The sequence below is a fragment of the Sinohyriopsis cumingii genome, chromosome 5 (genome assembly GCF_028554795.1).
Source record: "Sinohyriopsis cumingii isolate HCF-2022 chromosome 5, ASM2855479v2, whole genome shotgun sequence".
In the NCBI taxonomy this organism is placed as follows: domain Eukaryota; kingdom Metazoa; phylum Mollusca; class Bivalvia; order Unionida; family Unionidae; genus Sinohyriopsis; species Sinohyriopsis cumingii.
In genome coordinates this window covers 44078346-44103645 of record NC_142965.1, presented here as the reverse complement: position 1 = coordinate 44103645, position 25300 = coordinate 44078346, and the positions used below count along the sequence as shown (strand labels likewise).

Here is a 25300-nt window from a genome sequence, read left to right as displayed (position 1 = left end):
TGGTGTCACCCAGTGCGGTAACTCATGGTGTCGCCCCCATGGTCCTCCTTCCGTAACAGACCATACAGAATCCTTAGTAATGTCATTTTGGTGTCACCCCCTCTGATGGTGTCACCCGGTGCAGTCCGCACCCCCCGCATCCCCCTAGCGACGCCACTGCTGTGCCTGCTAGTCATGTATTTAACTATGATCGGTTATCCGCTTATGAAATCTGACTAGACCGAGCAGTGTGTGCTCTGTAAAATTTGCAATTTTTCATTTTGGTGTCACCCCTCTGAGATGGTGTCACCCGGTGCGGTCCGCACCACCCGCACCCCCCCCCCCAAGCGACGCCACTGGAAATGGGAGCTAGGTGACTTTTCATCACCCTTTGAAACCCGTTTCATGAGGCAGTCAGCAATACAGAATACGTTTCCCAGACTGGTTGAGCACTTCATGCTTCTGTAATATCTGAAATTTTAACGGGTTATCTGCATCTAAGTTTTAGAAGGCTTTCGAGTAAATAAAATCCAACAAGATTTTCTTTTTGGAGAGGTTTCAATGTCGTAAAAAGATCTGATTATAACCGTAATTTCTGTAATAGTCTGAAAGCTTTATCCGGTAGCCAGTCCGAGATACAATGGGATGCTGTTGTGGTAGATCCAATTTTCTCTCCATCTTACTAATCATCTGGATACAGGGACCTATGGCTACATCAGAAGGCTCTGATTTCACTGAATTAGCTCTGAAGAAGGATATGATATGCTGAGAACATTTTGAATTTGCAGAAGGTTAGGATTTGGTTGAAAACTATTTGCAAAAGGTCAAATATTATGGGGGTGGGGGTGGGGTGGGGTGATAGCCACATTGGTGATTTGGGAATCCACAATTTTGCAATATTTTCAACACCGATTTGTGCTGCTTCTAGGTGAGGACGAATTCGTATGTCAAATGTGGAATGAAATTTGGTTTTTGAGTGTACTAGCTTTGGTATTTGCGTGTACTAGCTTTTGCAGTTGAGTGTACAAACTTTAGTATTTTAGTCTACTAGCTTTGGTATTTGAGTGTACAAACGTTGATATTTGAGTGTACAAGCTTTGTTATTTGAGTGTACTAGCTTTGATATTTGAGTGTACAAGCTTAGGTATTTGAGTGCACAAGCTTTGGTATTTGAGTGTACAAGCTTTGATATTTCAATGTACTAGCTTTGGTATTTATGTGTGCAAGCTTTGGTATTTGAGTGTACAAGCTTTGATATTTGAGTGTACTAGCTTTGGTATTTGTGTGTGCAAGCTTTGGTATTTGAGTGTACAAGCTTTGGTATTTGTGTGTGCAAGCTTTGATATTTGTGTGTGCAAGCTTTGGTATTTGAGTGTACAAGCTTTGATATTTGAATGTACTGGCTTTGGTATTTGTGTGTGCAAGCTTTGGTATTTGAGTGTACAAGCTTTGGTATTTGTGTGTACAAGCTTTGGTATTTGAGTGTACTAGCTTTGGTATTTGTGTGTGCAAACTTTGGTATTTGAGTCTAAGGATAAGATCCTATGCGGGATTAGACGGATTAGAAGACATCCAATAGTTGACATTCAGTAGGATACATTTTTGAACTCTAAGTTAATTTGTAGTTGACATTCAGTGAGATAGATACGCATTGATCTGAAACAGATTCACTTTTCTGTTAACTGTGATGTTGAATAGGAGGACAGAAAATATGGTGCCCTAAGGCACATCCATCTCATGAGAAGAGGCTTCAGAGAGGGTTCCTACCTGAACTTTAAAATTTCTATATTTCAAGGGATAAGGTTAGATAGGCGGCCCCTTGGACCTTGTTTGAATAGATAAATCATTATGTGGCACCTCTGTGTGGTGTCAGTAAACTTTCTCCAAGTCGAAAAAGAGGGAATCGACGTGTTCTTTGTTAACGAAAAACTCATTAATACATGTTTTTAGTCTGATAAAATGATCTCTTGTGCTTCTTTGGTGTCTAAATCGACATTTTACATATTTCAATAGTTCTGTTTTGCCAGCTTGTTGCTGATATGGGACGATAGTTAGTGTTTGTATCACAGTTACCTCTCGCCAAGAGTGTCTCAGATTTATTGAAACTCTTTAGCAGTGTATATGTCACGTGAGTGTTTCAGACTCATGGTCCCGCTAAAGTGACATACGCTCAATCAAGTGACTCTTGGGGTTCTCTGGGAGTGAAAGGTTCATTGCAATCTTCAACACTGGCCTTTTGGATATGTAGCGGGACCATTCCTTTAGACTTTTGACACGACGGACGTTTTTAGATAAGTGTCTCCATGGAAATCGTTTTCACTCACATACATCATACATTTGTACTGTATATCTGTTTCAGTTTTACTTGATAAATGGGAAAATGTGTAAACATATTTAATGTTATAATTTTTTTTTTAAAAAACCCCAAAAACAAAGAAAATATACGCTAAATTTTTTTGTCTTTTGTACGGTGTTATATTTTGTGTCCGAGAGATATGTGTATGTATGTCCATGTGTAAGGCACGTAGTCGAGCTCTCTACATAAAATATATAATTCCACCTCGCGTAATCGAACCACGTGGCAGGCCAATAGGCTTATAGTGTAAAATTATTTCACGTTGTCTAAACTCAAATTCGCATAATCGAAAGATGAATTCGCGATTTTGAGAAAGTCAGTCGGAAATGTTGTTTGAATCATACGATCACTTATTCGAACACGCGTTGAAGCGAGAAATTATATGAAAACAATCTGTCTTTGATTGGCCCTCTAGAGATGGATTATTTGAGAGCATGTATGCTCTCTCAAATACATAATCAACAGATTCAGGCTTCCTTTTCCAATTTGTTCAACACGGACATTCAAGCCTCGAGAACGAGAAATGCTTCTCGGTATGGCCCAAGTGACTGTCCAATTCATTCACGGAAAGTTAAAGTTTCGATTTTGCGTAACGGAGAATCTCTCTCTCTCTCTCCCTCCCTCTCTCTCTCTCTCTCTCTCTCTCTCTCTCTCTCTCTCTCTCTCTCGTTCTCTCTGTTTCGTACTCTAGCATAGAAATCGCAATACGTTTCCACGTGATGTCCACAATGTTCAACGATGCATATATATATATATTGACTACTTGAGTATCAAACGGAAAAAAGCAAATAATATTTACGAGTTTTGATATAAGATTTTAAAGTCGTCGAATACTTTAAATCATTTAATTTGCAAAGAGAGAAACCAAACTCACACAGACATACGCACGCACACACACTGGAATCTATCATATTGTTTGTACACTCCTATCAAATAACATATTTACAATGTACACTCAAAATATTTTTATTCTGGAATATTATAAAACAAGAAAATAACACCGTAACCAAGCTAACTAATATCATAAAAAATACACGTCCAGACGTTGCGTACACCTATATTTTGGGTAGCAATCGAAGTAAATTACTGTTAGGACTCACAAAACAAAATATACCCTTTGCTTTCTGGCATAAGTAAAAAGGAAAGCAGATGCCGGTGTTTGTATTTTTTTTTAAATGTATAGGATACACAAAATTATAGATATGTTACATCTTGCCTTGCCGTTTAACGGGTTATTTTTACTGGTGTAAATGTTTACCAAGTAGAATTAATACCAAACAGAATTAAATATACATGATTTAATGATGTACGCCATGATTCTTACGGGTCAAGGGATCAATTAGCCATGAATAATATTACATCTAAATGCTTAAATGTTTAATTTTACCGAAAGACATAACTTGTAAAAATGAGTACAAATTACAAGCGCATCAAAACTCCTTTTGATACAGTAGTTTGTGTCATTCTATTCAATAGCTTCAAATGTAGGATAAATATGTAAGGAAGAATTGCCAAATAGGTATTTCAATTGCCATCACCACATTTTCATTACGCAGACTCAAATTTGTGCAAATTAACAGTGTAAAAAGCTTACTGTTCATCGATTACAGGTCACGAAGACATTAAAGTGTAACCCCTTCTGGAGCACCCCATATGATGGGGTGTCTGGAGAATGAAAATACATTCAAAAAACATGTCTGTGCTTTATCAGAAGAGTCAAAGGGGTGGTAACGATCTCAAGTAAGCCTCCTGAATTAGTGTTGCTTTCCAAATCTCCTCCTTTTCTTTGTCTTCTTGAATATCTCTTTCTTTCAGATCCTCCAGTTCCTTACAGAACATTTTCACTCTGATGTCTAATCGTTCATTTCGCTTTTGATTCATTAATTTGATTGATTCTTTTCTCTGAGTATTTCTACTGGGACCTCTTTCAACCATGTTATCCGCACTAGTTAGCTCCCTTAGTCTGCGAAGAGACACCAGTACAGGCTTCACCGGTTCACTGCATACGAGCTGTACTCTCCTTTCCTCATCATCACTTTCAGAAAGACCTTCAGCAAATGTCACCTCACGTCGCAGTGAACCTTTCTCCTCCGATTTATTCTTGGACGTAGACATTTTGTCACGTGATCTTAATGTAGGCGGGGCAGACTTCAAACGCGCACGCCGCAGTTTCTGCAACACAGCGTCTGACGCTGGTAGAACAGAGGTAAACCACTCTATAGGTATCTTTGCTAGGTCGATTTTGACTTCAGGATAATGTTCAATCTTTATTGGTGAATCTTCGTCAGATTCTTTACCTCCGCTAATACTTCTCGCCCTGTCCAGCTGAGAATGAGATCTGAATTTCGGCCTTGACACGTGTTCCAATTCTGCGTCTTCTGCATCCGACGACTCGTAGTCGTCGGAATGAAAACCACTTTTACTATTTTTTTCACTTCTTCTTTGTTTGGAACGTTTTCGTGCGGTCTTTTTTGGTTTACTTTCAAGATTTTCGTTGATCTCGAATGCTTTTATGATATCTTGCAGTTCTTTTGCACTCGATACACGCATAACCTCTAGTTCCTCTACTTCGCGTCTAAGCTTCTTAATATCTGCATCTCTTTGCATTACATGTTTGTGTCTCTCTTTATGGATGGCGTCAATTTTCTTGCTGAGTTCTTCGTTCAGGCGTTCATTCTCGAAGTGAATGTCACTATGATCTTGACGAAGGATTTTCTCAAGTTTGCTTTTTTTCTTGCCACGTTTGCGTAAGTTCTCTATTATACTCATCGCCTCTGCGGGGTGGCTTGGGAAAGCTGTAATGAAAGAAGTTACTGTCATTACTAAATTAATGCGGGAACTCGTGCACACTGCGATCATTCACGTTACTTACACAGCAAATAGTTGTGTAGATCTGAAACAAAGCTTGCCAGAATTGTGCGACCAGGAAACATATCCCAACATTATCATAATTAGTTATGTTCTGTCCCGCACTACTAACAACATCTAGGTTCGTTCAAGGTGTCGAATCAAACCTTTTAAAGCCGATGTGCTAGTCGACTCATTTACTTTTTATAGTGGTATAGTGTCAGACTATGCGTTGTTATAAATATATATTCCTTTATTAGTATAAACCAAAAGCTTTCTTAATTGCACAAGATATCGTGTGTGCAGGAGAGAGGGAGAGAGAAAGAGGGGGAGGGGGAGAGAGAATTGTGTGCATGAAATAGCAACTAAATATATTTGGATACAGTATAGGAACGTATTCAGAAATGGTTCAAGAGTTGAAAGATGAAAAGTTATCATTTGAACATGCAACAAAAATAATTTCACATGCAAAAATGTTCATTACAAGGGTTCATTATTTTCATCCAATAAGTACAGACGTTTGAGGATCGAACACGGGACTCTTTCGTAGAATCAATGAATGTTATGCCGATGTCAGCATTTCCTCCCAGCAAATACCAGCAAATATGACATTATAGGTTCATAGAAACGTATTAACGCGCTGTGCAAAATGACGTAATACTACATAATCCTTGAATTACTGCCGCCTGAGTTTAAAACTGACTGTAGTTCGACAGGTATTTCGTTCAGAAGTTGTTGAGCGTCTCTAGGTACTGAACGTGAAATATAACAGGGTGGTTTTACAACTCGCAACGGTTATTTATCACTCCGCGGCAAGGTGACAAACGGTTTGCAATGAGTTCTAACCTCAAAGCTCTATTTCAAACTACTGTTTGCACTTACCCATGTATCTGTCCATTTATAAATCTACATTCGTCTATTTGTTTTTCTATTTATACCTCCATTACTCTATCTGTCTATCCTACCTTCCTAATACTTATTAAACCCATCTATCTTAAACTGTACACTGTTCTGGCACGACCTTACTTCATCCTGACACGGAACAGTGCTATGGCAAGACCTTACTACGTCATGACACGGCACAGTGCTTTTGCACGACCTTTGACCTGACACGGCACAGTGCTCTATCACGACCTTACTTCGTCCTGACACGGCGTAGTGCTCTGGCACGACCTTACATCGTTCTGACACAGCACAGTGCTGTGGCTCGACCGTACTTCGTCCTGACACGGTACAGTGCCACCCGTGCCACACTTCGCTTTTGTTTCTTAACTTAATTTCTCGTGTTCGCAACGTTATCTGGTTCTAATATTGCAGGCTGTTTCACAAACCGTGGCATCCACGGTGTCTCAAAGGTATTAATTATGTATGCATCGACTGCTTGCAGCGGGAGAACCTTGATTTGATCACTGCATCCGTCTGTTCGGTCGTTCTTGCGCCGTCTGTCCAGAGAAAAGTTTGCGCCAAAATACCCATCGTAAGCATATGAAATATTGATAAAATTAACTATACATTTTTTTTTCATGATATTACAGAAAAGTGTACATGTTCTTTTACACATTTTATAACTTCTGAATTTACACTTTTATGACCAAGAGGTGGTTATCACGACATAAAAAACAATCGTGATGGACATATTAAAATTTGAAAGGTATATTTTTATACATACATAGATGAAGTCATTACTTCAGGCCATTTTAGCAATCTCACAATTTCTTTTATGCACGTTTGAATTTGGACTTTCTATATTACGAAATATATATATCCGTATGTCTGTCCGACCTGAAAAAATTGATATCAGTTATTTTGCAAATGGAATGTGCTGCTGAATAATTAGAAAACTACTGTTTGAAACGGCATATGGTCGTAAAACGGCACATGGTCTCAAAACGGTCTTCAATACTAGTGTGGGTGTTTGTTTTTTCTTGGGGGGGGGGGTCTTCCTAGCAACTCGTTTGCTTGAAATGTAAATTCAATAGGCATGATTCATACAATATAGCTTGTGGTTGTTGTTGGCGTTGTGCTTGTGTTTTTATTGGCATTGTTTCTAAGGAAGGGATTTGCATTGCGCTTATCATGCCTTTGTCGATATTTGTATCAAATGATTTGGCCCAAAAATATTGTGTAAACTGAGTGTCTCAGACGGATGACTTCTTACTCTCAGCGTGATATATAAGGATACTTAATAGTCGTTAACAGTCAATTTAAAATAATGACCACTCGAAAATCACCAAATGCATGCAATTAAATAACGTTGAAGTGCAGTAAATTAAAATTTTCACTACTTGACTTTCCTAGTTTTTGACTTCACACTAAGTATACTCAACTGTATATAGATCGTGAATTTTCTATTTTAATACACCGTAAATGTTCATTTCTGTGACCCGGGAAAACTTGAAACGAGTAAAACCTCGAGCCCACCAGACATTAAAATACTGCTTCTATCATTTATTTATTTTTTCAAAGTGAAATTTAATTCAGTTTAATTTTAATAATTTCCGCTACTGATATCTTTATGTGGAGATTTCAATTTCCCCTGCGAACTCTAGATTCCTTGGTATGAACACTCACATAAAAGGAATTGCACACATTTAATTTTCATATAAAAATGATTCACTGCTTTCATCTGAGAGTTTGGACTTCTGTTATTACATTCAAGATGATAGTTGTCTTGATGAAAAAGCCTAAACAATCATTTCACTCATTAATTTGAACAATATGAGCAATTCTAAAAACTCTTTCAAAAATAAAATTCAAGTGTTGCTATGTATATTTAAATTATATTGTAAGGTGTAAACAGGATGTTTGCATAGCTAACTTTTGTCCATGATCGTCAGTTGTAAACAAAATGTTTACAGAGTTTTGAGTTCAATGTCAGTCTTGTTTTACAGTTAGTCTAGGCTTTTCCGTTACAAACCTTCACATTCTATAACGATGTAGGTTAATTGAGTATGAGCAGGTTAGAGTCATATTTAAAATGTTCGTGGAATTCATTCGGATAATTCTACATGTTTGGACTTGTGATGGGACATTTAGGAATTATTTGTGAATGTATTCACAATACTGAAAGTGTCTTTCGAGTTTTCATTTTTATTGTAGAGAAATAAATTGCTTGTTGATTTGACTTAAATTGTTGGTTGCACTTATTTGTTTCATATTTCAAGACCTAGAGTGGTAATAGTGTTATATTTTGAAATCAGCCAGTTATTAAATTAAACTGATTTGTAACTTCCTAAGACATTATTCATGCTTCTTTTTTATTATTGCTCTGAGTGACGAGTGTATTAAAAACATGTTAATATGCTAATGTCGTAATAACGCCAATTTTGTATGTAAATAAATGATGTACTTGTAACGAGTATCCTCTCTCTCTCTCTCTCTCTCTCTCTCTCTCTCTCTCTCTATATATATATATATATATATATATATATATATATATATATATATATATATATATATATATATATATATGTGTATGCATGTATGTATGTATGTATGTATGTATGTATGTATGTATGTATGTATGCTCATTTGATAATTTATGGAATCAAGCTAAGGAGATAAACTGCACACATTCTTTACCCAAGCTTAAGTAGATCTGAAGATAACCATTTCTAAAATCTCAATTGACTGCATTGTTAAAATGCGTAGGACCAACTGGTTTTTGGCGCAAAAAAGTCTATGTAAATTATTCATTTACGATGAATATTGTTCCAAGCAGAAATAATATTGTTAAAAGCCGCTGTGACTATCTATGGAACGACACTCCAGCACTGTTGATACAGCTATTTTCTTATCCTGACATTTGCAAGAGCTAGCAGTGATCGTTTAAGATAAAGATAAATCCCTTTGTTTACCTTAATCTTAGACATACAAGTTTTATAACCCACGCGTCTATCATACACACCTATTTATAACCTCATTAACGTGAAATTAGTATTGAAGCACACGTTATTGTATCCTTCAACAAAATGGTCTTCAGTAGTACCTTTTCGAAACCAGTTTAACGATAACATCAGCGTGGTTAGTGTTGCTGTGTGTGTGTGTGTGTATGCGTGCGTGTGTGCGTGCGTGCGTGTGCATGCGTGCGTGCGTGTTTCTCACCTGTTATTAATTAACTTTAACAATATCAATATATTTGATGAGGTGATGTATTTAATATTTATTTTTGTTTATAGTGAAACTCAATTTCCGAAAGCTTACCTGTAATAAGCAATCAACTGTCCTACAACAACTCTGTCAACAACCCATAAAGAAAACAAATTATTGAAGAAATGAACATTTAAGTAGCGCACACCTGTCATAGGAAGTGATTTTTTATTTCCAAATGACGGTTTGCTGAAGAAGATTCAACCTAATATATTACATGTATTTCGTCTGTCCCTTCCTGTGCATATAAGTCTGTAAAAGGCAAAGTGGGATGTAGATTAGTAATGAGTGTTAATGAAATTAAAGTAGTACTGATCATGACAATGGACATGATGATAAGACCACTAATTGCAGATTTCTAATAGTGGAAAAGAAGAGCTTTCACCATTGTGCTTATTTGCAATTTATGTCCATGGTGATTTTAAAATAGTTGAAAAGAGGGTGTTCCCATTCCTTGTATCATCGTGTGTCCTAAAAGCAATTTTCAAACTGCTGAATATGTTCGCTGCTGTAGACCGATTATGAAGCCGATGTCATTCCGATGTCGGACCGATAAACCGGTAACTGTAGTCCGGATTATAAGTAACAATGTCCAGCCCTCGCCCCTCACCCCAACACCTCAATTTTCAATCCCTAACACATCTTAGAGCTAAAGATATTTTGTCTTTATGACTCAGGACTTCAGTGGAAGCTACAAATCTACGAAAATACATCGAAATTCTAGTTGCCTGATTGGATTGTTTATAACTGTATTACTTAATTTTTTATATACACTATATGGTGTGAAAAGATCAGAGAAAAGAAAAGAATTATTGCCTCGAATTGGGAAATAAATGTCTTTATTACAGGGAAAATTTCAATTTCAACTGAGCAAAACCTCTTAATAGTATCTTTGACAATTGCAACACAAAATTTTCGTTTTGCGTTATTAATGTCGAATAAGTCCAGCATTTGATAAGTGTATGTGTGTTTGCTGGTCATTCCAGAAATGTCTGTTCGAATTTTTATATTCAATTATTGCCTGTGTTCAAATAAAACTTTTTTTGGACAGTGGAAGACTATCTAGCAATTCTAGCAGAGTCAAAGTTGTGTAAGTCAATAACTAATGAACTAATAATTACTCAGTAATACATTACAGCTTAATAATTAATACTTACCTGTTAAATTTGCCGGTGTTGGAATTGTTCCGTCCTAACCATGCAGTCTACCAGGTACACAGAGTTTGCAAGTCACACATGTACACAAGTCCATATTCAATAAAATGTATGGAGTAATAAGTTCACAAATATGATGATTAATGTAATCTTACCTTTAAGATTATAAGAACTTCTTTCTTCTCATGTTTACGACAATGAGGTAAACACGGGCTCACAACAAAAATGTTACAATACTGTAAATCGAGTAGGTACCTTAAATAACCCGCAACGTTGTCAATATACAGTTACGAGCGCCGGAATCGATACTTTTGACAGAATCCGCGTGTCATCGTACCGTATTCACCAGAAATAATATACACTTGCCAAGTCCTCGGGCTAATATGCCCTCTCGTACATAAAATGTATTTCAAAGAATACTTCGGAAATTTTACTTCAGTTAAGATATTACACAGTTGTTGAAATAGTGAAGAAAAAGAACAAAATTTTTAAATATGGAAGAAAATAACTCTTCTTTGAAAAACATGTTTCGCTTTTTAGAAATAAGAATTTTGAAAAGAGTTCGTCTGAAACATTATTTATTCTCCTTTAGTCGATATTTAGACCTCTCCATCCAGGGCCGGCGCTACCATATAGGCAATCTAGGCAGCCGCCTATGGCGCTGATTTCAGGGGGCGCATTTTAAAAAAAATATATTGTTTATAAATTTTGAAATTGATATTTTCCGGGGGGGGGGGGAAGGGGGGGGGGGTCGCCAGAATCTAACCTTGCCTAGGGCGCCAGATAGTCTGGCCGGGTCTGGCGCCGGCCCTGTCTCCATCTGTATGCAGTTCACATCGCCCGAACCTCGCTTTCGTTAGATCGTCATCCTTACATACAGTAATAATTATTCAGAACCTCCTGCAGTCCTAGACTAATAAACCGGTACATAAGCATACGCAGCTGGGTGCCTTCATAGAATGTTGCCATTCTTCAAGAACGGTGCCCTCTTTTATACGTTAGGGGTGTATTTTTGGTCCATGAAGTACCCGAGAGATCCAAAATGGTCTCATATTCCATAGACAGACTGATTTTCAACTTTCGACCAAAATAAAAAGGAGCAAACTATTCCGTCAATCCATGCATTTCAAGTCAACCCATACGTTTCAAGTGCGTCAACCCATACGTTTCAAGTGCGTCAACCCGTACGTTTCAAGTCCGGCAACCTATACGTTTCAAGTCCGTCAAGCCATACGTTCCAAGTGCTTTTAGTTTATTTCGGTCAGCTCTATACTAAAAAGGCTGCTGTAAAAAGAAAAACAAAACAAAAAAAAAACAAAAAAAACAAAACAAAACAAAAACAACCAAACAACCAAACCGCATTTACTGTATCTAAGATAATTTTTTTAACAACAGACACTTTGTTTAGCATATACGGTGTTCCAAACTTGATTCCAGTCCAATATAATACTGAATAGATTGCTGGCATACATCACTGATTTGCTTTTGTTTCTCACCACCCGTTCTCATTTGTAAGCCACACACAAAGAGTTGCGCATTAAATGTGTACTCCTCCTTGTGGTTATCAGCTGTTTTAATCGCATCATTTGCAAAGGTACAATGGACCTTTGCAAATCAGCATTTTATCTCATTATATTGGTAGAGTACATCTACAAGCTATACACACAGACGGCATGAATAATCTGCTGATTTTCCACCCCAAGCAGAGATGTACTAATAACAGCGAGACATGGACAGCGGGATTCTTCTGTGTTGTTTCCGCTGTAGTTGGGTGGGTGGTTGGGATTACAAACATGAGGGTTTGGGGAATTTGGAGTAAAAACGGTGATACAGAAATATAATACACAGCAATGAAACGGCATTTGGATATTCTTTGGGTAATCAATAATTTCAACGTATTGACCCAGTGGTAATGGGGTGGGGAAACATTCCCAGGGTATATGTTAGTCACTCCTGGGAATCTCACAGTTTCATTCCCAGATATTACGTATACGTTTAACTGGTTCATAACACAGTGATACATATAATAGCAGTAATATTTAATGATGTTAAAATACATAAATTCTATTCTATTATATAAAAATGTCATGGCTAATCAGATAATCAAGGTGTATGCATGAAAAATATACAAATGCAATTTATGCTATGTAGTCGTTTTCATCATCATCATCATCATCATCATCATCATCTTATCATTATTTATTATTATTATTATTATTATTATTATCATTTTGCTGTATTGTTGTGAGTAAGCCTCAGATGTTCAATCGCATTTACAAACCCAGTCAACCGAATGATCAATGATCTCTCTCTGTCTCTCTCTCTGTCTCTCTCTCTCTCCCCGTGGAGCAAACGTACGACATTTGGGAGAATTGGTTAGATCAGCAGCGCTAACTTAAAAGTAACAGGAAGTGCAGGATATACGTAACAAATACAACACCCCCTAACGGGTATATGGCAAACCTCCAGTCTCGGAAAATTGGGAAAACCAAAGGCTGATATCTCCTAAACTGGTTTGTTAACTGTACTCATATTTTACATACGTACGAAATAAAAAATGACATTGCGTGATCTGGTTTTATCGGCTTACGGTTACATCATACTTCTCCATTTAAAGCTTGCTCTCCGGTGTTAGATCTTGATGAAGTTGCACATAGATGAAATAAAGCAAACTCCATAGATAGAATACTTACGACGGCATTTGAAAAGTTCTGGATATTTTGTTATAACATTTTTGTTTCTCTGAACCTGTCAGGAAATTTAATGCTGATCGATGACCAAAAAGCATTCCGTAAAATGATCTGGAGCTGTAACCCCATTATTCCGGACACCAGCAAATGTATCTTTGTAGCAAGGTAAATGACAGTGACGTAAAAATGTCGGAGGAGAACATTTCTGCCACTGCGCAGGAGCGTACAGTAAAATCAAGCTGCTCTTAGGTACTCCCTCCGATTGACATCAGAGTCAACATAGATGAACTTTATTGGGTGGATGATGCGGATAGTATAGTAAACCATGGTATAATATGGCTTTTGTATCTTTTCATGCGCAACGTATTTATTTATGTGGTTATGGATTTTGATACTTCATGTTCTACCATTGCCTTGTGGTGGTATTTGAAGGGGAGTATACGAATATACATGATGGTTTCATAATAATGAGCATTAGCAGATCCATCGAACTAATTTGCCCAATGTTTGTTCAGTTTTCAGAATTCTCAAACATATATGGTAATTTATATTTTTAGAAATTAAACATAATGATGAATTGAATTATCATGTGTATTAAAGCTTGGCAATTCCAATCTAAAATGTTTATGAAATGTAAAGTTAAAAATTGTCATGTTCGTAAGAAACAACACATGTCCCCTTGATGAAAATTGTTTCTACATTCTGTATTGATCTAGGTCTATTGGAAATTCGCTGTTCAAACTGTATCGGTCCATCATTTCCGTGATCTAGGTATACAGTGTATTGAAAATTTGCTGTTCAAATTGTATCGGTTTACAATTTTCATGATCTAGGTCTATTGGAAATTCGAACTGTATCGGTCCATTATTTCCATGATCCAGGTCTGTTGGAAATTCGAACTGTATCTGTCCATAATTTCCATGATCTAGGTCTATTGGAAATTCGAACTGCATCGGTCAATAATTTCCATGATCTAGGTCTATTGGAAATTCGAACTGTATCGGTTTATAATTTCCATTATCTAGGTCTATTGGTATTTCAAACTGTATCGGCCCATGATTTTCAGCACTTCACAATTTAACTTTAGAACGAAGGAAAGCTATCATAAGTAACACAGGCATTTACACATCGCAAATAAAATATATTATCCCAAAGGAAGAAACTTAATGCAAATTCGTAAGTCAATTTATGATGTGATGTCTTAAGAGGGAAGTGACTGTATGTATGTATGTATGTATGTATGTATGCGTGTGTGTGTGCGTGCCTGCGTGCTTGCGTGCATGCATGCATCTATGTATGAATGTATGTATGTACCTTCATGTATTTATGTCTTCATATATGTATTCTCTTGTATTGATGAATACCATTGTAAGCAATATTTTATAATGTTCAGACTAAAAATGATCTAGTTAGAGGTTGTGTTTATTACTAACATGTATGTATGTAATTATGCATGTATGGATGTAAATATGCTTTTTATGTATGTGCGTATGTCAACTATTCAATAATACCATTGTAAATATTAAATATCGCTAAAAATACTGCAATTGATAACATTAATAATAACAAATTATTATTATTACTATTATTATTATTATTATTAGTAGTAGTAGTAGTATTGAGAGATTTTTGACAGCTCAATACAGCTTTGATGTTTTTAAAATGTATCATTCTCTCTATCTTGAATTCCCGACAACGTCTGTCTCTGTCTGTCTGTCAGTCGAAATTCTACCGTGACGGCCCGACCTAACCTCAGCTCCGTCCCACGCATTAGTCAGTTCCTAGTGATATAGTCCTCTCTAGGTTTTCCAAACTTGTTCTTGCCTTGGAGTGATGCTGCTTTCCAGGCATGAGTCAGCAATTTAAAGAAAAAAGAAAGGTCATTAAAAGATTTAGACACAGGTGTTCCGTTCTGACAGGGATTAATAAAAAAATGTGAGTGTTCTGAAGGATTTAATGCCATGGGTCAAAAGAAGAGAGAATTTACTTACCATCTGCATACAAAGGTCAACATAAATTTATTAATTACTAGCGAGCATCCGATAGTCAGATATGATTGGAGGGTGAAAACTTAAATGTGAAATACAGTCCGTCCGGTTGGTCTCCGCTATCTGTAATGTAAAAGAAGAAAAAAAGGAGCGGAGATGTACTTGTTCGTCAAGGGTTCCTGGAACTCTTTATGCATGTTTTGAGTAAACAATTCATATGGTCCTAGTACTAAAAGTTGCACATTCAAAGCTGGGTTTTGTGTGACACACAGACTCTTGGCAGGCATATGTAATTGGTCTCATTTGATGATGGATTAATGTACCATCTTAGACCATTACATTGTCATCCATTGCTTTGTAGGAGTCATTTAATGAGTCGGGTGGAGTTGGTTAAACAGGAGTCATTTCAGTAGCTTACCACCTGCGTTTATTATTTTATTCCAAAAGACAAAGCGTTGAAATACCCGTGATTAACGCAAGACATGTGTGACATCCAACCATAACTATTTTCCTTCTTTGCTATGTATACCCGTTCATTATTGTGCAAATTTTGTTGCTATAACTAATGGAACTTGACGGTGTACTCAATAGGTGCAGATTATAAATGTACATGCTATTATTTTGTTATTAAATTATCGTGTTTTAAAACACTCAAGACAACGGTAGGTACGGCGAAGCATGCTAAAATATAACAAATGTGTTGAAACAGATGAACAGCAGTGCCTAAAATAAGTGTCATCAATGGTCGAGAAGTCCATTTTGTATATTCATTTGGTAAATAGACTGATTCAAACCTAGGAACTGCAAAGTACGTGAGTCATCGGCACCCGCACATAGGAGTAAAGCAGGCACTTGCTCCCCCACCTACTGTTCACCTCTAAACATGTTCTGGCCTACATCCGTAAAACTTAATAGCTGACCACTACATGTCCCCCCCCCACCTCCGAAAATATTTCTCCGGGCGCTCCTGGTATGAGTGACATGCAATGAGGTCACACATTGCATACATGTATTTGCATCGCACTCATTCCAGTGGTTTATTAATAAGTGATTTTTTTTCTTCATCTAAAGCATGACTGACCTGATACCAAACCTAACTTGTGTCTTATAGATATGAAGTTATCCATTAATATATAATATTATAGCAATTTACCTTTAATATCAGGAAAGAGTAGTTCTAGTGTTGATTCATCTGTTTCAACACATTTATTATATTTTAACATGCTTCGCCGTACCTACCGTTGTGTTTAGTGTTTTAAAAGACGATAATTTAATAACTGAATAATAGAATGTACATTTATAATCTGCACCTATTGAGTACACCGTATTTCGAAACGTCAAAGTGAAATGACATATATAGCGGTGGAAAATCATATCGCAGTCTGATTATTGACACCGGAAATAAATACTATAATAATTATCCTAAGGTGATACTCCTGTCAACAAGGAAGTGCGGTCGAAATCTACTTTTTATAAATACAACATACGTTGTATTTGAATCGATTTAGATGGAAATAAAATGTCCTGGGTAAGTAATATTTAGATGAATATTATTTTTATTTTGAATCTGCCGTCGCATAGAAAATATTCACAGCTGAAGAAAAACTTACTACACTCTCTTGCATTAAATTTTCTTTTATAGAAAGTCATTGATATGATTCTTGGAGTCGTATGTTCTTTCATTTAGTATTAACTTCTCTTCCTTTGGGTATTTTTCCATTCACTTTGTGCATTTGATGAGAATGTTTATGATTACTGGCAAAACATGTAAATGACTGGAACTACTTCAACTTCTTTTTCACAATGTACTTTGGTTTTTCATGGCATGTAGTGTATCTGTTACACCATGTTCACCACATGAATCAAGAATAAATCCTGTTGATGAACAGTAGTTACAGCTTAATCTATACCCCCTCCCCCCATGACGTCTCTGGTCTATACCAGTGTATAAAGACTTCGAAGAGGCGAGGTTTTTACATCTGTGCGCGAGTTGCAAAGATAAGAATGCTTAATTGCTATTTTCGAGAACGTTTGAAGTTTGAACAAATATGAATGTATTGATATTGTGCGTTTTTATTTTCCTGGATTAATTTGAATGAAAAGAATAGAACGATATCTACGTTATTCTGAATATATATGTTAAATGGACGACAGAATGGATGATTAGATGACACCAGACTAATGCCAAAATAAATGAATATTTTTGTTTAGGCTTCTCAAGCTATGCAGACTTTTATACTAATTCAAAGACAGATTTATATTAGTTTAGATATATACCATATTCATTTCACACAGGCTTTTTTACAAAAACTTTTATGAGCGTGTTTTTAAGATGCGAAACGACAGCTACACAGTCTACAATCACATGGAGGTCAGGGTCAAGCAGCCAGTCGAAACTCTTGGGGAACAAAGAATGAAATATCTAAGCAGTTGAACTATTTAGGTATCATACTCGCTTTGCTGTGTACAATTGTTTCCTGGATCAATAAGGGCGAGTTTGACCCCAAGAGTTCAAACCCGATGTCAAATGCTCCTGCAAACCTTTTAATCCACCAAACCTTGAATGATGCAGTTATTATATGACACATTATTAATATGTTGAAATTGTATACCACACACATACATTTCAAACACGAAAATACAAATACGGACTGGCATCATAAAATTCACGTATTTAACCAGCCAAAATCAACAATTGAAGTCTGGACTTAAACTTCAGACTAGAATCCAGAAACCTGATCGGCTGAAATTATGTGGGACTTAACACCGAGCAATACAAGCTTGTAAGTTTAGGCCTAAATTAAAGATCTATGATTGTGATATTGGGGTCTGAGCTTGTACATGTATACAATTCAAAATAATTTCAAAGAATACGTTGGTTTTTTTTTACATTTCAGATTACTAAGAAACGTATACTGGCTATTGGACGTCATCGTTTTTTGTTGTTTCTAATATTCATGTCGATTGTTGTCACATTCATACTTACCACCAGAAACTCTCTAATAATTTTTAATGAAAGATATAGCTGCAAACTTTCATGTGGAACTCAAAGGGAGGTAATGCATAATGTGATGCTGAAAACTGGAGCCGTTGATACAAACAGTATCGAACTCGGATTCGTCGGAATAAAAGGAATTAAAACTGGATATATCGATACAAAAGGATTAGAAACCGAATCTGACAATTCAGAAACAACTGAAACCGAGTTTGTCAGTAGATTTGCAGCTGGATCAGCAGATACAAAAGGAATAAATTCCAAGTTGACATTATTTGCTGACTTTGACAATGACAAACATGAGAAAACTTTGTCATGCTGTAGTGACAGGTTCTGCCTGGATAACATACCTCCAACGAAAGCAATGTCTAGACTGCCAGGACCAATTCATATTTGTATTCCAGCTGGTAAAGTTGGAGTGGTTGGGGAAGTTGGACCACTGGTCAAATCTATTGTTCTCCACGCGAAAAGAGCCGATGTGTTTTTTCATCTGCTTACGCGGGGTGAAGCTCTGAAGAAAATTCAGACTTTTATGAAGGATATTCAAAACTCAACCGTCAAGTTTATGTATGAGCTGATGCTATTGAATCAAACATATATCAGACAGGAAAATTCAAAAATCAATCTCACGATTTCTCACCACTCTGGAGTATGGGGGATGTCCAAAGCCTATATGTATAAAATATTTAAACATGTGAAGAAGTGCATTGTCTTGGATGCAGATACAGCCTTTGGAACGGATCCAGCTTATTTGTGGGATCATTTTTCAGATCACAATAATCAAGAACTTATCTCCATGAGGATTTCACACAGTATGACGGAATCTTGGCAATGTAATGCTGGCGTGATGTTGCAAAATTTTGAGAAAATGCGGAACACAAATTTTTCAAAATATTATGCCATTGCAGCAAGGCAACAATGCCCTTTGATACCGCTTAAGCCCAGGTTTCGGTTTAAATGTGGGGACCAGGCTTTGTACTTCGGAACGTTCAAAGCGAATCATTCTTATTTCTATAGAACTCTACCAAACTCATGGAATTTGGAAAACTGTCACGAATTCAGTAATTTTACATTTCGGCATTACACGGACAAAAAGGGCATCTTCTTTGGTTTATTGCACCTGAATTGCATGCTAAATAGCGAAAACAAAGCCTTTGAAGTCTTTGTTAAAGAAAGCAAGTATCGGGAATTGAATCGCTATTTTAATTATCTGATTAGGACTCCGGTAGAAAAAATATGCTCAGTTTAGTATTTCCACCATATGTATACCATATGTATGTATGTATGTATGTAGGTAGGTAGGTAGGTAGGTAGGTAGGTAGGTAGGTAGGTAGGTAGGTATGTGTGTATGTATGTATGTATGTATGTATGTATGTATGACAAACATAAATTGGACAGCAGGAAATTATATGGTTTCCTAATATTTTCGGGCTAGAAAAGTCCTTTGTCATCGTGAAATTGAAGTAGAAGGATTTACTCTTATTCAAAATACAAAAATTCTAAGATATCTATATGATGATCTGGAAAGATTCATTTTATTTACCAAATGAGGAAAACGGAACAGAAGCAAAGAAAAACAAGTTACACACAGAGGTAACTACATTTTTGTATTTTCAAAAAGTACGCTGAAAAGCTCACAAATATTTGAAAAAAGATGAATGAAAAAATAAGCATCAAATTCCATAGCGTCCTTTTGATAATTGCAATTGAAAGACTTCATATTTTTCCCACGTTATGATTTCAAACATTCAATGACAGAAACAGAAACACATTTGCAGACTTAAACACGCTTCTCCCGCTCAGCTTCAATCCGATGTATTTCATGTATAATTTGCACAGATGAATCCAGTCGAAAATCACAAACTTTCGTCGAATCGAAACAAAATACAAAAATCTATTCATTCCAGATCAAATGGAAAAGTTGTTGCAATGCGCATTCATTAACAATATGAGCGCGCGACTAAGTTCAAATTTATCTGGGCGGAGTTATGTGCGCATTAATAATGATGTTGTGTAATGATAAATCTGCGCTTGTGTATTTCGTTTGGAACACGGCATACATCCATTTACGTTGTTTCTTGTGGCGTATTTTGTTTATATAATTAAGCCTTAAGCAGAATATTAAAATGAGCATATAATAAAAAGGTTACTGCATTTGTATGGGAAAATATGAACTCATTTTGTCGGATGGATATACTTCACTCCCAAGGTCGTGCAGTATTCCATCCAAAAAACTCATATTTTCCCATACAAATGCAGTAACGTCTGGGATGATTGCTGTTCATGCATATATAATTAGAATATACTTGTGACGTCTGGGATGATTGCTGTATACACTATTCATACATATTAGAATATACTACTTGTGACGTCTGGGAAGATTGCTAAATACACTATTCATATATACATTATAAGAATATACTTGGCTCTATAAATGAGAATCGAGGTATCTGAATATTGACTAAATAAGACACAAAGTAAACACAAATCCTACCAGACTTTTGTTATGTGTTTAGGCTCAAATACTGAAAAATTTAACAACTAATTAATTTCCCTGGAGCAATAATGTAAAGCTAAAAAACAAGAACTTATGGTTTTAAGAATCAAATCCAAAAACAATCCAAGAATAGATCGCGAATAAAATTTTAGAAGTCCTAGTAATAAATTGTTTTAATAATTTCAAGTTCGAGTCCCGACGAAGTATGCAAGATGAAAGGCGATGACGTGTCTGTATCCTGTACTGTGTTGAAGTCTACAGTTCCTTGTAGAAACACAAGAAATAATCCGGTGTTTGAATTTATTAAATTTCTTTGTTCAAGAATTCTGACTGAGCGCTCAAAATATTTCCAGAGAAACGAATTAATCCTTTAGAATCTAAATAATTCGAATAAACATTAAAATGTAATTCCCAAAATGACGAAACAAAAGAAACACTTTTACGTCTTAATGTTTAGAAGCACGACTGAGTGACCTCTCTCTAAGCAATGGTTTATAATAATAATAACAATAATAATAATGAGGACTTTGATTGGCGTCTAATCTTTAGAAGCTCTAAGCGCTTTACAACTTTAGACAACACCTGTAAGATAAGAAACGTAATTATATTATTACAAAAACAAACAACATGAAATTAGAAAAACATTTAAAAAAATAAAAAAAAAAACATGCTGAGAATATTTCACGTAGGAAACTTTATTAGGTCTTTAAGTTTGTTTTTGCTGTCGAAATAAGTGAGTTTTGAGAGCCCTCTTGAATGTGACCACTGTGTCTTTGTGTCTAAGTTCAGTGGGCAATTCATTCCACGTTGCTGGGCCCTGGTATGCAAAAGAACGCTGTTCATGTGACTTTGTTTTCATACTTGGAATAATGATAATAATACTTGAATATCGCGCAAAACAGATGCACCCGTAAGGGTCACGTGATCATGTTTACATTACGTACCTTCAGCATGACCCCGACAAGAACCAATCATTTTACTCAAAGAATAAAATAAAAAATCTTGTATTCAGTAGAGCCTCGATCTCACTCTTATTATTCCCACAAAAAATAATTAAAAAACTTGTTGACGTGACTGTTACTAATTTTGAATTAAGGTCGGGAACTAGGTCAGATTTATGTGTTTACAATAATTAATCGTCAAGGTCAAATATTTTCGAGTTCCTAGTAAACAGAGCTACATACCTTTGACATATAATGAAAATAAAAAGATTTTAAACTTACAAACAATTAAATCGGATATAAATTAAATCGAATATACATAACACTTTGGAATTTTGAGACGTCTTCGTTGCAATCTATGATTAGTCTCGGACTCTTTCCTTGTCTCTGTTTCTGTCTCTGTCTCTGTATCTTACTCACTTTGTCTAATCCAACTGCAGGCCCACCAACGTCGTGTTCTACTCGCAAACGTCACAGTAATATTATACGCACTAAACACATACAGGCATGTAGTTCTATGAAAGATTGTAGAGCGCACTGGGTGTAAAAATAAAGATTTTGATACCATTCTTTTTAATTGCCCATTATTTCGTAAAGGACAAGTAGAAATGGCCCCTTGCTAAGGAAGGTTAATAAAGAAAGGTTAAGCCCTTGCTTTTGGAGCTGTAGTTGTTCATTTTGTAGAGTGTCTAACTCGTTTTCCAAGGGTCGTCGGTTCGATACCTGCCATGGCCAGCCCGGCGGATTTTATATATGGGGTGTCACTTTTGCAAGGGAAAAGAGGTATAGATACACTTGTACATGTATCACATAAAACTTGTACTTCAATATTTAAATAGGAATATTTTTCATACATATGTAGGCAGAACGTAAAGAAAAACAGCAAAGGAGTTTAACCTTCTGACGAACACCTTGCCTACGGGTAACTTACAAATCCATATATTATTTACAACCTTCATTTTTAAGGAAACTAAATTTAAATGACATTTATGTATCGTGAAATGAATGACACTAGCCAATCACATATTAGGTAGAGTATTGATACGTCATGAGGATGAACGGAAAACAAAACAGGAAATGAATTTAGCCTTTAGATGAACGCTTTACATTTGTTTATATATTATTTACAATCTTTTAATTTTAAGTAAGCTCATTTTAAATCACGTTTATGTCTCGTGATTGAATGACACTTGCCAATCACATTCGCACTTTCCGAATAAATTTATTTTAAGTGTATTGATCATTTTATGTCATGGTGCGACGCTAAAGGCAGACGTACGGAAGTGTTCGTTGTCGTAGACGTCTAGGTCCAAGGTTTTGCATTTAGCAAAGTTGAATTTGCAATCATAAAACTTGACGGTTGTTTCTATTTTGTAGGGTACTACTCAATACAGCTAAAGTAGGCCACAATTAAGTATTTTTCATGCTCCAGCGATTACATTAAGTTGTTACATTTGGCTCTTTTTTAAACTGCTTTACACTGTCCCTGTTAGTAATGCTGTCTTGAAGGTAGACGTGTATATTCAGCTTGGAGGGTACGACTTACCTCTGGCAGAAGTAATCACTGTGACTTATTTTACTTGATTTGTTGTTGTTGTTGTTGTTGTTGTTGTAGGGCAGGGGTGTCCAAACTTTTTGCAAAGAGGGCCATATTTGATAAAGTGAAGATGCCCGGGGGCCAATAGTTCCTTCTGATGTTTTTTTAACCACAAAAGTTACATGCAAATATACACTGTTATAGAACAATAAATAAAAACAAATAAACAATAAATAAATAAAACAATTTTCATTGTCACAATTTTCTTTATTTTTCAAATGGCAATGTGACTAAATATAAGCCACTCAGACAGACATGAACAACTCTAAAAACTCAATTCTGCCTTTCATTCATATATGGAGAGTCAGATAACATTGGACTGTATGTAATACCTTAAATTTCCATGAGATAGATAAGTATCTTTGCCTCATGGTCATTTTAAACAGGAGTTATAACTAATGCAAAATTTTCTGTTATCATTAAAGTTTAAAACAAGTAAATTCTGCTTTTGTCTTTTAAAAGATCTTTCAGAAAATAATAGTTTGTGCCACATATACAGGTACTTAACATTAACAGTTATAACCAAATCTTATTCAAGAGTTTAATAAAATAAGTGCCATAAATCCAAGTGCATAAGTGTGCATCAGTCGCCATGGCAGAAATGACCGGAGAAGAGTTCGCGTGCTAACGGGCCATAAATAACACATTATATGACAGAAGCTGCGGGCCGTATGAAATCTTACCACGGGCCGTGATTGGCTCGCGGGCCGGACTTTGGACACCCCTGTTGTAGGGCTTAAAGCCATTTTTCAGCACACGATAGGCTATACATGGCGGCCAGTATTAATGGCGGAGAAAGAACCCGAGAAAACCCCGGAAAGACCCACCGACCCACGAGAAGCTACTGGCAAGCTTTCTCACATACCCACATTGGCCGAATCTGAGACTCGAACCCACGCAGACAGAGGTGAGATGGCAGTGATCCGTAACAGAGAGCGCTTTAGACCACTCGGCCACTCGGGGCCCATTTTACTTGATCTAGAGACCTTACAATTTACAGAATATGCCACGATGGAATAGGCAAAACGGAGCATACTATGAATTCTTGTTATATATTATTACCATATTTTTAACATGCGTTACAGTTTTGATAGACGAAAATAATCTCTATGTTCCCGTGTCTATCGGTAAGTTGTCTGTCAGTCCACAAACGTTGTTGTTTCATTGGGACATCCCCAAACCGTGCAAGATGTCTCTTTGAAACTTGAAGCAAAAATAAAGCTGGTGACCAAGATCCAGAAACAAAGTTTAGACTGGCGATCCAGACCCATAACACATTTCGCTGATTACAATTCTTCAGTTTCAAAAGTTTTAATGTTGCTGTCCTGTTTCAGTCGAGCCATTTATATAATACTATCATACAGGTTAGAGAACCCAGGTACGCGGGTAAATGGCACCCATCGCCTTGCCTGCACACACGAGCCCATATTCCCACACGACTAAGCACACGTCAGCAAAAAAAGATGCTACTTAATCGGTGTTACATGCACGCGTGTGTAGCAGACACACTCGCATGACGAACTAGTAATTAATTCTCATCTATCTACACAGCCATTCCGGATTCCTATGAAAGAAATCAAGTTATGCAGAGCCTTTCGAAAGACAGGTAATACTCGTCGAAAAGAGCCATTCCTAAGACAGACAACACTCGTGGGAAATGATCCCTTTCAAAGATAGGTAATACTCGTATTAACGAGCCCTTCCTAAGACATATAATACTCGTAGGAAAGAGCCCTTCCTAAGGCAGGTAATAATAGTAACAAATAGCCCTTCCAATGATACGTCAGTTAAAAAAGCCGCAGTAAGTTGCAAATAAGAAAGTTTCGTACGTTAGAATCATCGGAACCAATCCACGTACAATATGAGACGTTGGCCTTTTGAATCAGCCTATTACCGTTAGATATCACTACCACCAGATTGTCTTCCATGCGGTGTATTCGACTTGGTTGCGAAAGCTAAAGAGTATTGTCATTAGGTATGTATGGTTCCACTCATAGTTTTCTTTTTTAGGAAGTCATATCAATGCGTCTTGTAATTTTCTAAAGAAAAATAGAAAATATAGCAAAACAGTTTCTAAAGGAACACTACCAATTTATTGGACTCTTTT

At 36.4% G+C, this 25300-nt stretch overlaps 1 protein-coding gene across 3 annotated transcripts; it reads right to left on the bottom strand.

Annotated features, from left to right (window-relative positions):
- Positions 1–3285: 3285 nt before the first annotated feature.
- On the bottom strand, positions 3286–10768 carry LOC149799044 (uncharacterized). 3 transcript variants are annotated; one of them, XM_089957020.1, is made up of 2 exons: positions 10641–10768; positions 3286–5130 (listed from the first exon to the last, which is right to left on the bottom strand). In XM_089957020.1, exon 2 carries the CDS (start codon positions 5102–5104, stop codon positions 4052–4054), a length of 1053 nt encoding a protein of 350 aa, XP_089813146.1. In that variant the 5' UTR covers positions 5105–5130; positions 10641–10768; the 3' UTR covers positions 3286–4051. The 3 variants fall into 3 exon arrangements, with proteins under 3 accessions (XP_089813146.1, XP_089813147.1, XP_089813148.1); XM_089957021.1 differs by lacking the exon at positions 10641–10768 and adding an exon at positions 10489–10630; XM_089957022.1 differs by lacking the exon at positions 10641–10768 and adding an exon at positions 6514–6613.
- Positions 10769–25300: the final 14532 nt, after the last annotated feature.